Consider the following 16,136-nt stretch of genomic DNA (forward strand, 5'->3'; position numbering starts at 1 on the left):
TGACTGCTCCCGGGCGCTGTAGCATGGCTGCTCTGGGTGTGTGTGTGTGTTCACTGCTTCAGATGGGTTAAATGCAGAGGAAGACTCTCACTGTGCCGGAAGTGTGCAGGTGATAAATAAAGGTTTCTTCTTCGAAAGACGAATCAGCAGAATGTTGTGGATGCAGTGTATAAACTGGTCCAGCAGATGGCAGTAATGAGACTCTGTAGATTCCAACTGCCTGAAACTCGACAGAAACCGCAGCAGAAGAAGCAAATCTCGCGAGAAGATTGTTTGAAGTGAACTCGCGCGCACGAGGATTGGCCGAGCGGGAAGTTTGAAAAGCTTGCGGGTTTGTTTGTGTGTTTGTTTGTTTGTGTGTTTGTGAGGTAAAGATGGAGAACCGGCCGAGCCGCTGAGCAGAGCAGCAGCGCAGATTAGCAATAAAACCCACCGGGGAATTTTAAACAGGGTTCCGAGAATAAAGTGAGCGAGCTGAGGGGAGGTTTGTTGGACAGAGCGAGTGTGAAGCTCCGGCAGGATGGATATACACCGCTGCCTGCGGTAAGTCAACCGCTCGGGGGGAAACTGGGCGAGTTACTGGGCGAGCGGGGCTAGTTTAGCTAGTTACTGGGCTAGTTTAGCTAGTTACTGGGCGAGCGGGGCTAGTTTAGCTAGTTACTGGGCTAGTTTAGCTAGTTACTGGGCTAGCGGGGCTAGTTTAGCCAGTTACTGGGCTAGTTTAGGTAGTTACTGGGCGAGTGGGGCTAGTTTAGCTAGTTACTGGGCTAGTTTAGGTAGTTACTGGGCGAGTGGGGCTAGTTTAGCTAGTTACTGGGTTAGTTTAGGTAGTTACTGGGCGAGTGGGGCTAGTTTAGCTAGTTACTGGGCTAGTTTAGCTAGTTACTGGGCTAGTGTGGCTAGTTACTGTAGCTAGTCAGTGTAATGAGTAATGTAAAGATGATCCAATAACATGGATTAAATATTTAATGGAGATTAACAGTCACATATCTGTGGGGGGGCGCTGTGACAGTGGGATATCGGTGGGGGGGCGCTGTGACAGTGGGATATCGGTGGGGGGGCGCTGTGACAGTGGGATATCGGTGGGGGGGCGCTGTGACAGTGGGATATCGGTGGGGGGGCGCTGTGACAGTGGGATATCGGTGGGGGGGCGCCGTGACAGTGGGATATCTGTGGGGGGGGGCGCCGTGACAGTGGGATATCCGTGGGGGGGCGCCGTGACAGTGGGATATCGGTGGGGGGGCGCCGTGACAGTGGGATATCTGTGGGGGGGCGCCGTGACAGTGGGATATCTGTGGGGGGGGGCGCCGTGACAGTGGGATATCTGTGGGGGGGGGCGCCGTGACAGTGGGATATCTGTGGGGGGGGGGCGCCGTGACAGTGGGATATCTGTGGGGGGGGGGCGCCGTGACAGTGGGATATCCGTGGGGGGGCGCCGTGACAGTGGGATATCGGTGGGGGGGCGCCGTGACAGTGGGATATCTGTGGGGGGGCGCCGTGACAGTGGGATATCTGTGGGGGGGCGCCGTGACAGTGGGATATCTGTGGGGGGGGGCGCCGTGACAGTGGGATATCTGTGGGGGGGGGGGCGCCGTGACAGTGGGATATCTGTGGGGGGGCGCCGTGACAGTGGGATATCTGTGGGGGGGGGCGCCGTGACAGTGGGATATCCGTGGGGGGGCGCCGTGACAGTGGGATATCTGTGGGGGGGCGCCGTGACAGTGGGATATCTGTGGGGGGGCGCCGTGACAGTGGGATATCTGTGGGGGGGGGCGCCGTGACAGTGGGATATCTGTGGGGGGGGGCGCCGTGACAGTGGGATATCTGTGGGGGGGGGCGCCGTGACAGTGGGATATCTGTGGGGGGGGGCGCCGTGACAGTGGGATATCTGTGGGGGGGGGCGCCGTGACAGTGGGATATCTGTGGGGGGGCGCCGTGACAGTGGGATATCTGTGGGGGGGGGCGCCGTGACAGTGGGATATCCGTGGGGGGGCGCCGTGACAGTGGGATATCCGTGGGGGGGCGCCGTGACAGTGGGATATCTGTGGGGGGGCGCCGTGACAGTGGGATATCTGTGGGGGGGGGCGCCGTGACAGTGGGATATCTGTGGGGGGGCGCCGTGACAGTGGGATATCTGTGGGGGGGGGCGCCGTGACAGTGGGATATCTGTGGGGGGGGGCGCCGTGACAGTGGGATATCCGTGGGGGGGCGCCGTGACAGTGGGATATCCGTGGGGGGGCGCCGTGACAGTGGGATATCCGTGGGGGGGCGCCGTGACAGTGGGATATCCGTGGGGGGGCGCCGTGACAGTGGGATATCGGTGGGGGCGCCGTGACAGTGGGATATCGGTGGGGGGGCGCCGTGACAGTGGGATATCGGCGGGGGGGGGCGGGGCTGGGGTATCGGCGCGTGGGGCGGGGCTGGGGTATCGGCGCGTGGGGCGGGGCTGGGGTATCGGCGCCTGGGGGGGCTGGGATGTCGGTGCATGTGGGGATATCGGTGCGTGCGTGTGTGGGGGGGGGCTGGGATATTGGTGCATGTGTGCGTTGGGGGGGGCTGGGATATCGGTGCGTTGGGGGGGGCTGGGATATCGGTGCGTTGGGGGGGCTGGGATATCGGTGCGTTGGGGGGGCTGGGATATCGGTGCGTTGGGGGGGCTGGGATATCGGTGCGTTGGGGGGGCTGGGATATCGGTGCATGGGGGGGGCGGGGATATCGGTGCGTTGGGGGGGCTGGGATATCGGTGTGTGGTGGGGGGGGCGCTGGGATATCGGTGCATGGGGGGGGCGGGGATATCGGTGCGTTGGGGGGGCTGGGATATCGGTGTGTGGTGGGGGGGGGGGCTGGGATATCGGTGCAGTGGGGGGGGCGGGGATATCAACCTCATCCGTGTTAAAGAAACTAAATCATCTCCAGCGCATCACTCCAGAGTCCCGTACTGTAAAGATGAACATTAAACTCCTCCTCACTGAGCTGCTTAACTGACTGAACATCACCGCATGTTGTTTTACAGACAGTTCGAGTCGACTGTGAGGAGCTATCCCGGGGAAGACCCTCTGGAGCCCTGGGATCAGTGAGTAGCACACAGTCAGGAGGAAGCTCGCGTCCCCTCCTCCTACACTGAGGAACCCGTCTGACCCGACTCGAGATGTGGACTCGGTGGAGGGGACGAGCAGAAACCCAACACACTGTCTTATAATAAACACTGCACCAGTTATACAGTCAGAGGGCTTGATGATGATGATGATGATGACGTAGTGCTCAGTGATGCTGTTTGCGGTCAGATGTGTTTTTATAAACGAGCTGTGAAAAGGTGGCTCTCCCCGATCAGGAAGTGAACTCCGGCCACAAGTTTGAGTTCAGATTGTAAACGTTGTGCTGCTGTGGTGGTGTTTTTCTTCTGAATAAACTTTTCTGCTCCTTTTCTGTCCGTGCTGCTGTTCAGGTTTGTGGATTTTCTCGACACCAGACTCCTTCCTGAGGAGAAGTGTAACATGTCGGTGGTGATTGCGCGCCTGGTGCAGACCTTCCTGCAGGACAAACGCTACCACAACGACCTCCGATTTGTCAACTACTGCATCAGATACGTGAGTGCGTCAGGGACACGCTAACGCCACAGCAGCAGTGTTTCAGCACGCTCGCCGCAGGCGAAGGCTGATAAAATAGCATCCCTCTCTCGTTTCTTTATTCACACGACGTGAACCAACACACGCCTGTTCGTCTGTGTGTTGATTCTGAATCAGAGTGAAATTGATTCTTTAGGGTGATTTGATTTCACACAGTACTTATTTAATGAACAACAGAAGTCGGAGTGGAAACGTCCTCCTAAAACTCTTTCCTTATTCATCAGAAATGCAGCAATCGGGAAAAGGTTAAAGAAACCACCTGAGCACAGAGAACTGATGGATAAATAAATGAGTTTAAGGCGTTTTCTCCACCTCCTCACACTTCTGCAGCTCTCTGCTTTGGCTCACAAAAAATCTACATTAAAATACTGCAACCAGAAACGGGCACGTTTGATTCACTTCCTGTAGTGAGTCGATTCAGAGCTGAGTCACTTTCTCAATAGAGTTCACTCAAAGTCGAGTGTGATCTGTAAAGAACCGCATCAGGGAGGAGAACACACCAGGGTGAACAGGGGTGTGTGTGTGTGTGTGTGTGTGTGTGTGTGTGTGTTACAGGCCGGTTATCACTCGGACCCAGTGAAGGTGTACAGTCATGTCCACAGCCACGGTGTGGGGACGCAGACGGCCGCTCTGTACCTCAGCTGGGCTCAGCAGTGCGAGAGGAGGAACCTGATCACACAGGCAGAACAGGTGTATCAGAAAGCGTTGGAGAACCAAGCAGAACCTCTGGACACTCTGAAGCACCACTACAGGTCTGCTCTTCTCAGCATGTTCCCCGTCCTGTTCACTGCAGCGCCTCAGAAACTGTTAGTCATTAGAGTCATCTCCCCCCCCAAATTATACATGATAATCTACTCACTAAAATATTCCTTTTCTTAAACTTGTATAAACATTTGTTCTGCCTCCATTTGCTTCTCTTCTCTTTATCTTTCAGCCGTCTGTAAAAGAGAGAGATGATTTCTTGTACGCAATCACACAGCAGCTCTTTCACATTTTGCATCTGTTTGCAGCATTAGAGCTGTGTTACTTCCACCAACAGTGAAGTCATATACAGCGCCCTCCACAATTATTGGCACCCCTCGTTAAGATTTGTTCTTAGGCTTCTAATAAATTCATTTTCTTAAAATAATATAGAAAAATCCAACCTTTAATTCAAGTGCGTTTATTCAGTGGGAAAAAATCCCACATTAAGAAATAATTCTTTTACATGAAATCATGTGTGCCACAATTATTGGCACCCCTGATGTTCATACTTTGTACAACTCCCTTTTGCCAACAAGACAGCACTTGATCTTCTCCTAGAACATTTCACAAGATGGGAGAATACAGAGAGAGGGATATTCAACCACTCGTCTTTGCACAATCTCTCTAAATCATCCAGAGTCCTGGGTCTTCTCCTGTGCACTCTCCTCTTCAGCTCACCCCACAGGTTTTCAATTGGGTTGAGGTCTGGGGACTGAGGTGGCCATGGGAGGAGCTTGATTTTGTGTCTGGTGAACCATTTTTGTGTAGATTTGGCCACATGTTTAGGGTCATTATCTTGCTGAAAGACCCAGTGACGACCCATCTTCAGCTTTCAGGCAGAGGCCACCAGATTTTGATTTAAAATGTCCTGGTATTTCAAAGAGTTCATGATGCCATGCACCCTAACAAGGTTCCCGGGGCCTTTGGAAGAGAAACAGGCTCCATCTTGGGCTCATCTGACCAAAGCACACGGTCCCAGTACTGCTTGGCGAACTCCAGACGTTGACGTTTATGCTTGTAAGTGAGAAAAGGCTTTTTCCGTGCATGCCTCCCAAACAGCTTGTTGGGATGTAGATAGCACCTGATGGTTGTTATGGAGACGTTGTGACCCCAAGATGCTACTCTTTGATGCAATTCTCTAACAGTGAGCTTTGGAGAACTTTTTCCTTCTCTTCCCATCCTCCTCACTGTGCATGGTGGCAAGATAAGCTTGCATCCTCGTGCAGGCTTGTTTGCCACTGTTCCAGTTGTTTTAAACTTCTTGATGATTCCTCTGACTGTAGATATGGGCAGGTGTAGGCGAGCGGCTGTCTTCTTGTAGCCATCGCCTGACTTATGAAGGTCGACACACATCTGCCTTAGTCAAATGGTGTGTTCTCTTGTCTTTCCCATGTTGAAGAGTGGATAAGAGAAATAGGCCTCTGTGTCACATCATATTTATACCCCAGGGAAACAGTATGTGATGAATTACTAATTAAAGGTTCCTAGATACTCTGATCAACTTTATAAACTACAGTAGAAATGACAGAAATGCTTCAATTACATTTATTTTCTAAGAATTATGAGTGCCAATAATTGTGGAACAGGTGATTTTTATGAAAAATAATTATTTCTTAGTCAGGGATTTAAAAAAAAATCACTTGAATTAAGGGTTACATTTTTCTACAGTTTTCAGTGTGAGATTATGCGTCTGCAATAAAAAATTTAATTTATTTTAAGGCTTTTAACACATCTTAACCAGGGGTGCCAATAATTGTGGAGGGCACTGTACATCCTCCGATTGTACCTTATTGTGCTCTCTGCTGTCTGAACCATGCGATTACACTGAGGAGCAGCTCAGAGGTTCCACAGCTTGATGGCAAATCATTTCTTCGTTCCTCTGTCCATGAGGCTGGTGGCGTCCATCATCCACAATTCGGTTAAATCGTATCTCCTCCGTCAGTCTTCTGTCCACGGATTTCTGTTCTGATTGTTTTATTTGAAAGAACTCGTCACTTTGCACAAAATTTGGTTGTTTTGTCAAATTTTTTTTTTTAACAAATTAGTAATTAGGTCAACTTAACACGTTTTCTTCTGATGAGAGTTGTGTCTCCTCTCACTGATCAGAACTGAATTCGCATGATAGATGTTTTGGGTTGATCATCTCTCGAGGGACGAAATTCAGTCCCCTGTTGATGTTTATAACAGGAACAGTTAGTCGTGGAGGTTGGTCCTCTCTCATGCTGTCACATTTCAGTTCTGTGTGATGTGGTTGTTTTGATGCCAGGCCAGATGAGCTGCCACGCCCTTGATGGTCTGGTTTATTTTTATTTCATAGATTCGAATCATCACAAATTTGTATTGCAATTTATCATCACGATATATCATTTACATGCCGACTGTTCATACACATACACTAGTGAGATGTATAGAATTATATACACACACACTCTAGTCAGCTACTGCTTGTTTCACTCAAATACAACCCCGATTCCAAAAAAGTTGGGACAAAGTACAAGTTGTAAATAAAAACGGAATGCAATGATGTGGAAGTTTCAAAATTCCATATTTTATTCAGAATAGAACATAGATGACATATCAAATGTTTAAACTGAGAAAATGTATCATTTAAAGAGAAAAATTAGGGGATTTTAAATTTCATGACAACAACACATCTCAAAAAAGTTGGGACAAGGCCATGTTTCCCACTGTGAGACATCCCCTTTTCTCTTTACAACAGTCTGTAAACGTCTGGGGACTGAGGAGACAAGTTGCTCAAGTTTAGGGAGAGGAATGTTAACCCATTCTTGTCTAATGTAGGATTCTAGATGGTCTTTTTTGTCGTATCTTCCATATTTTCTATGGGTGAAAGATCTGGACTGCAGGCTGGCCAGTTCAGTACCCGGACCCTTCTTCTACGCAGCCATGATGCTGTAATTGATGCAGTATGTGGTTTGGCATTGTCATGTTGGAAAATGCAAGGTCTTCCCTGAAAGAGACGTCGTCTGGATGGGAGCATATGTTGCTCTAGAACCTGGATATACCTTTCAGCATTGATGGTGTCTTTCCAGATGTGTAAGCTGCCCATGCCACACGCACTAATGCGACCCCATACCATCAGAGATGCAGGCTTCTGAACTGAGCGCTGATAACAACTCGGGTCGTCCTTCTCCTCTTTAGTCCGAATGACACGGCGTCCCTGATTTCCATAAAGAACTTCAAATTTTGATTCGTCTGACCACAGAACAGTTTTCCACTTTGCCACAGTCCATTTTAAATGAGCCTTGGCCCAGAGAAGACGTCTGCGCTTCTGGATCGTGTTTAGATACGGCTTCTTCTTTGAACTATAGAGTTTTAGCTGGCGACGGCGGATGGCACGGTGAATTGTGTTCACAGATAATGTTCTCTGGAAATATTCCTGAGCCCATTTTGTGATTTCCAATACAGAAGCATGCCTGTATGTGATGCAGTGCCGTCTAAGGGCCCGAAGATCACGGGCACCCAGTATGGTTTTCCGGCCTTGACCCTTACGCACAGAGATTCTTCCAGATTCTCTGAATCTTTTGATGATATTATGCACTGTAGATGATGATATGTTCAAACTCTTTGCAATTTTACACTGTCGAACTCCTTTCTGATATTGCTCCACTATTTGTCGGCGCAGAATTAGGGGGATTGGTGATCCTCTTCCCATCTTTACTTCTGAGAGCCGCTGCCACTCCAAGATGCTCTTTTTATACCCAGTCATGTTAATGACCTATTGCCAGTTGACCTAATGAGTTGCAATTTGGTCCTCCAGCTGTTCCTTTAACTTTTCCAGCCTCTTATTGCCCCTGTCCCAACTTTTTTGAGATGTGTTGCTGTCATGAAATTTCAAAATGTCTCACTTTCGACATTTGATATGTTGTCTATGTTCTATTGTGAATACAATATCAGTTTTTGAGATTTGTAAATTATTGCATTCTGTTTTTATTTACAATTTGTACTTTGTCCCAACTTTTTTGGAATCGGGGTTGTATTTGGGGGAGAGAAAAAGATGGTTAGCTAGGCAACCAGAACCTGGAATGTCCAGGTAACAAACTTCCAGTGACGGCGTTGGGAGTGAACCCCTTGCGGTGTGTAAGCAGTTTGAAGCAGACCTGTGCACATGATGTTTGTTAAACTGTTGCTGTGTTAATGACTTGATGGCCCCTGTGCTGTGTGTGTGTGGTTGCAGATTATTCCAGAGCAGATCAGGACAGTCTCAGACGACTCCCTCAGGTAGGAAACGTGTCCCCTACGTGTCCGTAACGCACCTGAAGGAGTCGTACTGTGATGCTAACTGATTACTGTGAGATGTGTAATATTCAGAATGTGTGTGTGTGTGTTACAGATGTAGTAAGTGTTCTCCTTCACGACTCACAGCTGGTTAATCAGCATCTGTCTCCGAGAGATGGAAGAAGAGTGAGCTGCACTGTGTGCTTTTTTTTTAAAATTATTATTAAATGTTTTTCCCTTTTTCTGTACATGCAGCTCCTCCTTTACTGTATGGAATAATTTAAGACCTTTAAAGATTTAGATGTTGAAAATACATTTGCATCTTTTCATCAGCAAGCTGTTACACTCTCTTCCACAGTGTCAGATTTATATAGTTTATGTTCCTCTGGATGTCTTGGCACCCAAGTCTTGGCACCCTCTACAACCTCCATCACAAGAGCTCCCTCTTGTGATGGAGGTTGTAGAGGGTGCCAAGACTTGGTGTAATAAACAGACCCTGAATATAATGTATAATATATATAATGAGTGTTGTTTTCCAGGATGTGGGGATCTCGCAGTTTCCTGCAGACAGAACCATCCGCATGTAAGAACATCATTAGAGAAATAATAAATTATATGGTAGCTGTATTAATAATTGTATTGAAGTTGTGTGTTTACACTGCATTATAACAGCATTCTGCTGTGTGTCAGAATCTCTCGGTCAGAGAATAACCCCCCACCCGGCAGCGGCGGCGGCGGGACGGACTGTGTGTCCATGTACTGTGTGAGTGAGCTGGTGTGTGAGGGATCAGAGCTGAGCTTCGAGGAGCTGAGAGCACGACGATACTTTACCAAACGCAGACAGCAGGAACTGCAGAAACAGCAGCGTGAGTCTCTGTCTTTTATTATCTGAGGATTATTTGATTCACACGGTTTGTTCCACTCTTCTCTTCTTGACGTTTATTATAAATCAGTTCGTCTAAATGACTCCGATATCAGACTGGCTTGAAAAGAGTGAGCCGTTTGCAAATGAGTTCTCAGTCCTGTTTGTGTGTGCGCGTGCGCGCACACACACACACACACACACACACACACACACACACACACACACACACACAGCACCTTTCCATAAATTTTGTGTGTAGAGGAGGTGATGAAGAGATTTGAGGAGGAGGAAGAGGAGGTGCTGAGAATGAAGCAGCTGTTGGAGGAGCTGAACAGCAAACTGAGTGATGAGCCACACCTGCAGCAGGTACACACACACACACACACACACCTGCAGCAGGCAAAGCAACATACACTTGGGTCCATTACCACAATGGATTCTGAACAAAACAATTCAGATGCAGTTGAAGTTCAGACTTTCAGCTTTAATTCAGTGGGTTGAACAAAATGATTGCATAAAAACGTGAGGAACTAAAGCATTTTTTAAACACAATCCCTTCATTTCAGGGGCTCAAAAGTAATTGGACAAATTAAATCATTGTAAGTAAAATGTTCATTTCTAATACTTGGTTGAAAACCCTTTGTTGGCAATGACTGCCTGAAGTCTTGAACTCATGGACATCACCAGACGCTGTGTTTCCTCCTTTTTAATGCTCTGCCAGGCCTTTACTGCAGCGGGTTTCAGTTGCTGTTTGTTTGTGGGCCTTTCTGTCTGAAGTTTAGTCTTTAACAAGTGAAATGCTGCTCAATTGGGTTGAGATCAGGTGACTGACTTGGCCATTCAAGAATATTCCACTTCTTTGCTTTAATAAACTCCTGGGTTGCTTTGGCTTTATGTTTTGGGTCGTTGTCCATCTGTATTATGAAACGCCGACCAATCAGTTTGGCTGGATTTGAGCACACAGTATGTCTCTGAATACCTCAGAATTCATCCGGCTGCTTCTGTCCTGTGTCACATCATCAATAAACACTAGTGACCCAGTGCCACTGGCAGCCATGCATGCCCAAGCCATCACACTGCCTCCGCCGTGTTTTACAGATGATGTGGTATGCTTTGGATCATGAGCTGTACCACGCCTTCGCCATACTTTTTTCTTTCCATCATTCTGGTAGAGGTTGATCTTGGTTTCATCTGTCCAAAGAATGTTCTTCCAGAACTGTGCTGGCTTTTTTAGATGTTTTTTATCAAAGTCCAATCTAGCCTTTTTATTCTTGAGGCTTATGAGTGGCTTGCACCGTGCAGTGAACCCTCTGTATTTACTTTCATGCAGTCTTCTCTTTATGGTAGATTTGGATATTGATACGCCTACCTTCTGGAGAGTGTTGTTCACTTGGTTGGCTGTTGTGAAGGGCAGGGATGTGATTTTTCTGCGAATTCACAGAATTCCGCTTTTTTCACCTCAAAATTTGAAAAAAATATTTTTTTTCCGATTTTTCGCTCAAAAATCCTCATTCGTATCCTATTCATTCCGACTTTCAGTAATTCCGTCATTGAGATGAAACGAGGTACGTGATTGGCCCATCGCTCTGTAACAACCAATGAACGCGCTTGTTAGATAGCTGTACTTAAGCTCGCTTCAAACAAAGAGTTGAAAGATGGCAGCCTCCGTGATCGAGCGTAAAGATGCAAATCGAGTTAAAGAAATCGACAGAATAGTGAAAAACAAGTTCTGCTGGGAATGGTTGGAGAAAGAGGTTGCTACAGACGTTGGACATAAGACTGTGAGACATTTGTTCAGCGATTTCGTTCTTTGGGGAGAGGGCAGAGGTCTCTGGCTGTCAAGTTTGGGGATGCTGGGACCTCCCCTGCCCGAGCTACGAGCGTGCAAAGTCGGGCTGGAGCCCGGGATAGAAACGAAACGTAAGCGGAGCGCCGCGGCTCGCCTCGGGGCGAATTACGTCCCGAGGCGCGGGGCTAGCGCGCCCTGCCCGCGCTGGTTCTTTGGGGGGAGGGCAGAGGACTCTGGCTGTCAAGTTTGGGGATGCTGGGACCTCCCCTGCCCGAGCTACGAGCGTCCAAAGTCAGGCAGGAGCCGCCGATGGGAAAGCGAAACTGAAGCCGAGCACCGTGGCTCTTCGCCCTGAGGCGCGGGGCTGGCGCGCCCTGCCCGCGCTGGTTCTTTGGGGAGAGGGCAGAGGACCCTGGCTGTGAGCAATTCCAGCGTTATGGACGTGACACTTGAACTCAAAATGGCAACAAATGACCCAGTGCATGTTTTATTGTCTCCCAGTATTTAAACAGGTGTTGCATATTTTAAGGCTGTACCATACTGGAGAAGTGATAGAACAAGAACAATTCCCATAGTACATCTAGGGCATGCCAGAAAATGCCAATAAAAGATGCGTTATGGATGTGACAGAAAAAGTATCACTTTTCTTGGGTGACTGTACATTTTTATCAAACTCTCTGAAATCGTAAACCTAATGTCGAAATGGAGATATCCATTTGATAGAGGGGTCCAAGGTGAATATTAAAAAATCTTCGTTTAAAATATTTTGTATTTCATGCACAGTTTCGGAAGGAAAAGTCAGCGTTATGGATGTGACGAAATTCCGTTATGGATGTGACGCGTCTGAAATAGACATGGCATATGTTTAGAAAATCAGCAATTTAACCACCATAACCCTTTGAAAAACTCTCTAAATATCAGCTAAAACTATCAAAGTTCTTAAATAATATTTAGGATGGCTATTGTTTTGCTGTTTTGTGGATTTTAGCATACATTTCTGTGGCTTGTGGCAATAATATACAGTAGAATTGTACATGATCAAAGTTGATTTTAGCTTGGGTTTTACATTATAAGAAAGAAAGACTGACTGTGACATATGAGGTTGGTTACAAATTGGTTCAACTTATTCACATCTGTAAAATACAGGCCTAGGTGATATCTCTGGGAGTGGTTTTGATGTATTACATGTTGCTTTATTTTTGCATGGTGAGGTTGACATTTACATGGAATTGCCCCTGTCAAGTTTGGGGATGCTGGGACCTCCCCTGCCCGAGCTACGAGCGTGCAAAGTCGGGCTGGAGCCCGGGATAGAAATGAAACCTAAGTGAGTGAACACAGTAGTTATGAATATCCTTAAGTGAGTGAACACTGGAGTTATGATTATCCGTTGGTGAGTGAACACTATAGAGTTATGTATATGAAGTTGACATTGCTAGAGTAGAAACTGCAGAAAAAAAGTGACTGATCTGCTGGAACTGGACATGGATGCTAGCGTCTTTTTTTCTTTGAGAGTTCCTGAAGACTTGTGGATGAATTCTTATGTTGCATCATGTTTGTTTGAAAAGGCACATTTAGGTATGTTCAACTTTGACAGTAATTGAAAGTATAAATTTTGTTTTTCCTTATACAGTTTTCTATTTATTCTAATGCAGATGATTTAATTTAGAATGACATTTTTAGGTTTCATGATTTGGCTTTTTGTCAGTTAAGAATCATTGAATGTACTATAGGGGCTCAGAGTTGCATGTTGACCATTAAATTGGCTTGAATTTGTTAATCATGACAAGTTTTTTTTTCTTGTGTGTTTGCTTGCCATTTTAGTACAATTTTTAAGTCAGAAAACCCCAGAACCCAGGAGCTTCGGGGGGCTTCCCCCCTTGTCCCCCCACCAGGGCGCTGCCCTGGACCAGCTGGGGGCCTGTGGCCCCCAGACCTCCGGCTAAAATTTTCAGATAACTTCACCAGCCCCAAATCACATCCCTGGAAGGGGTTTCTCTTCATTCTGCGATCATCCACCACTGTTGTCTTCTGTGGGCATCCAGGTCTTTTTGCATTGATGAGTTCACCAGTTCTTTCTTTCTTTCTTTCTTTCTCTCTCTCTCTCTCTCTCTCTCTCTCTCTCTCTCAGGATGTACCAAACTGTAGATTTTGCCACTCCTAATATTGTAGCAATTTCTCGGATGGGTTTTTTCTGTTTTCGCAGCTTAAGGATGGCTTGTTTCACCTGCATGGAGAGCTCCTTTGACCGCATGTTTTCTTCACAGCAAAATCTTCCAAATGCAAGCACCACACCTCAAATCAACTCCAGGCCTTTTATCTGCTTAATTGAGAATGACATAACGAAGGAATTGCCCACACCTGCCCATGAAATAGCCTTTGAGTCAATTGTCCAATTACTTTTGGTCGCTTTAAAAACAGGGTGGCACATGTTAAGGAGCTGAAACTCCTAAACCCTTCATCCAATGTTAATGTGGATCCCCTCAAATGAAAGCTGAAAGTCTGGACTTTATGTCCATGTCCGTTATATAACTATAACTTGAATATGTTTCAGTAAACAGGTAAAAATTTGTCAGTGTCCAAATATATATGGACCTAACTGTATGTGAGAACTAATAAGATAAGGTGTGTTTAGGTTACTTCAGTGCCACACCCTATCAAGAGCACTGAGGACACCCCTAATCTCACCGACCAATCAGAACCCTTCAGTGGCCCCACATACCTGCTGGAGCCGACGCCCGAGAGTGTGTGTGAGAGCCGAGAGAAACCGCTCACTGGGGCAGAGTGTTTGAGTCACACCCAGCAACACGACACACTCGAGAGGTGAGGGCTACACACACACACACACACACACACACACACACCTTCCGTTCCAACCGCAGTGAGGAGTTGTGGTTTAGGACGCACTACCCAGTGTGCATGTGAACTGCACCAGCAAGCTCACAACTTTCACACTAAACAGTATTTAGATTTAGTCCACAGGTGTCGTCCTAATGTGTAGAGTTAACATAGACTGCATCCTGAAACATGTACTGCTGTACTAACAAGTGCACTGCTCCACTTAGGGCTAAGTATTGGCACCTGTGCAGGGTTTTGTAAAGGTGTTATGGGGAAGAATGTCTTGTTGTAGGTTCAAAGCCAACATCAGTCCCCTGTATTCCTGTAGACTGATGCTGCATAATGAGGATGAAGCGATCGGAACACAGTAAGGGCACTGCTGTGGCTTTTTTTAATTCTTTGTTTTGTCTTAGTGATGCGTCGGTTCATGAAGAAGCCGAAGGGGACGTGCACGCAGACGGTGAGTGAAGAACACTGATATGACGGTCTTGTCTTTCACTGTGGGGGCTTACTCATTCTCTCTCTCTCTCACTTTCTCAGTGTCTCATGGAGGCCTTAATCACTCTCGCGTCACCCCTAACACGTCTCTGGGTCTAATCTCGGCGACGCCTTCACGTGCACTTCCCTCCCCCACGGTCAACACCAGAGAGGCCCTGGGTAAGTTCACTGCTCCTGGCACTCTCCATCATGGTCTCTGCAGAGAGCACAGGGATAAAAACACCACACCAGCAGGGGGTGCTGGGGTACAATACAACAGCACTCACTGAGGAGTTCATTAGGAACAGCGGTACACCGACTCGTTCATGCAGTTATCTCATCAGCCAACTGTGTACAGTATAAAATCTTGCAGGTACAGGCCAGCCACGTCGGGTAACGATCACATCAAGCATCAGTATGGTCTGAGTTTTCTATAACTGCTTGATCTCCTGGGATTTTCTCACACAGCTGCAGAACAGCCTTGATGTGAGAGGGTCAGCAGACTGGTTTAATCTGACCGGTTACAGTAACTCGGGCTACAACAGCAGAAGACCACGTCAGGTTCCTCTTCCATCAGCCAGGAACAGAACGCTGAGGCTGCAGTGGGCACAGACTCCCCAAAACTGGACAGAGGAAGACTGTAACAACGTCTGATGAATCTCCATTTCTGCTGATGGTCGGGTCAGAATTTGGCACCAACAGCATGAATCCGTGGACCCATCTGCCTTGTGTCAACAGTCCAGGCTGGTGGTGGTGGTGTAATGGTGTGGGGGATGTTTTCTTGGCACGGTTGGGGCCGTTAATACAACTCGACCTTTTCTTGAATGCCACCCCATCATGGCCACAGTTGACCACTATCTAATCTAACGTCTACTCCAGCATAATGCTGGTTTCCTGAACGTGACCCTGAGTCCAGGAGAACACCTTCAGGATGTGGTGGAACAGGAGAAGAACAGCATGAAAGTGCAGCTGAAAGATCTGTGTGATGCAATCACTTCATTAAGATGGAGCAGAAACTCGAAGGAATATTTCCAACATCATGTGAAGGTAGAGAATTGTTGTGATGATGCAGATAGAGCGACTCGAGGCTCGTGTTTTAGTGTTGAGGGAGTTTACTGAGAGACGGGCGGCAGATTAAAGCTGCTGTTTCAGGGTGCTCAGTGTGAATGAGTAGATTTGGGAGTGTGTGTGTCCACACACTCCTCCCAGGGTCTCCGCGGATCCTTAAAAAGTCTTAAGTCTTATTTTTAATGTGTTTTTTAAGGTCTTAAAAAGCATTATATTTCGCTATTTTTTGAGCTATGGTATTAAATTTCACATGGGAGGTATTAAATTTCATCCGGGTAGCCTACGGTAAATGAAAAAAAAACAACAACATATATGTCTGGATTTTTTTTCCGCGCTAACGTTATTTATTCAACCAGCGTCGTTTATCAAGATGCTGAACAAGTAGCACAAGAGCCGTTGTGTGTCTAGCACTAGTTCTAATAGCGCAGGAACCACGCCACTGGGGGCAGTGTGTTCTTTTATCCATGTAGTAGAACCATTGAGAGTAGAGCAGACG

The 16,136-nt window shown here is 47.3% G+C and overlaps 1 protein-coding gene across 3 annotated transcripts in view; it reads left to right on the forward strand.

Moving 5' to 3' along the window:
* Positions 1–273: 273 nt before the first annotated feature.
* Positions 274–16,136, forward strand: part of bub1 (BUB1 mitotic checkpoint serine/threonine kinase) — a 34,811-nt gene continuing 18,948 nt past the window's right edge. For all 3 annotated transcript variants that reach the window (XM_060913512.1, XM_060913511.1, XM_060913513.1), the window contains exons 1-12: positions 274–543; positions 3,014–3,073; positions 3,446–3,587; positions 4,182–4,378; positions 8,566–8,609; positions 8,722–8,792; positions 9,146–9,189; positions 9,297–9,472; positions 9,731–9,837; positions 13,893–14,080; positions 14,509–14,555; positions 14,636–14,752. In XM_060913512.1, coding sequence (XP_060769495.1) covers positions 521–543; positions 3,014–3,073; positions 3,446–3,587; positions 4,182–4,378; positions 8,566–8,609; positions 8,722–8,792; positions 9,146–9,189; positions 9,297–9,472; positions 9,731–9,837; positions 13,893–14,080; positions 14,509–14,555; positions 14,636–14,752 — 1,216 coding nt within the window. In that variant the 5' untranslated portion in view covers positions 274–520. The remainder of the gene's footprint in view (positions 544–3,013; positions 3,074–3,445; positions 3,588–4,181; positions 4,379–8,565; positions 8,610–8,721; positions 8,793–9,145; positions 9,190–9,296; positions 9,473–9,730; positions 9,838–13,892; positions 14,081–14,508; positions 14,556–14,635; positions 14,753–16,136) is intronic.

The sequence above is a fragment of the Neoarius graeffei genome, chromosome 2 (assembly GCF_027579695.1).
Source record: "Neoarius graeffei isolate fNeoGra1 chromosome 2, fNeoGra1.pri, whole genome shotgun sequence".
Classification (NCBI taxonomy): Eukaryota; Metazoa; Chordata; class Actinopteri; order Siluriformes; family Ariidae; genus Neoarius; species Neoarius graeffei.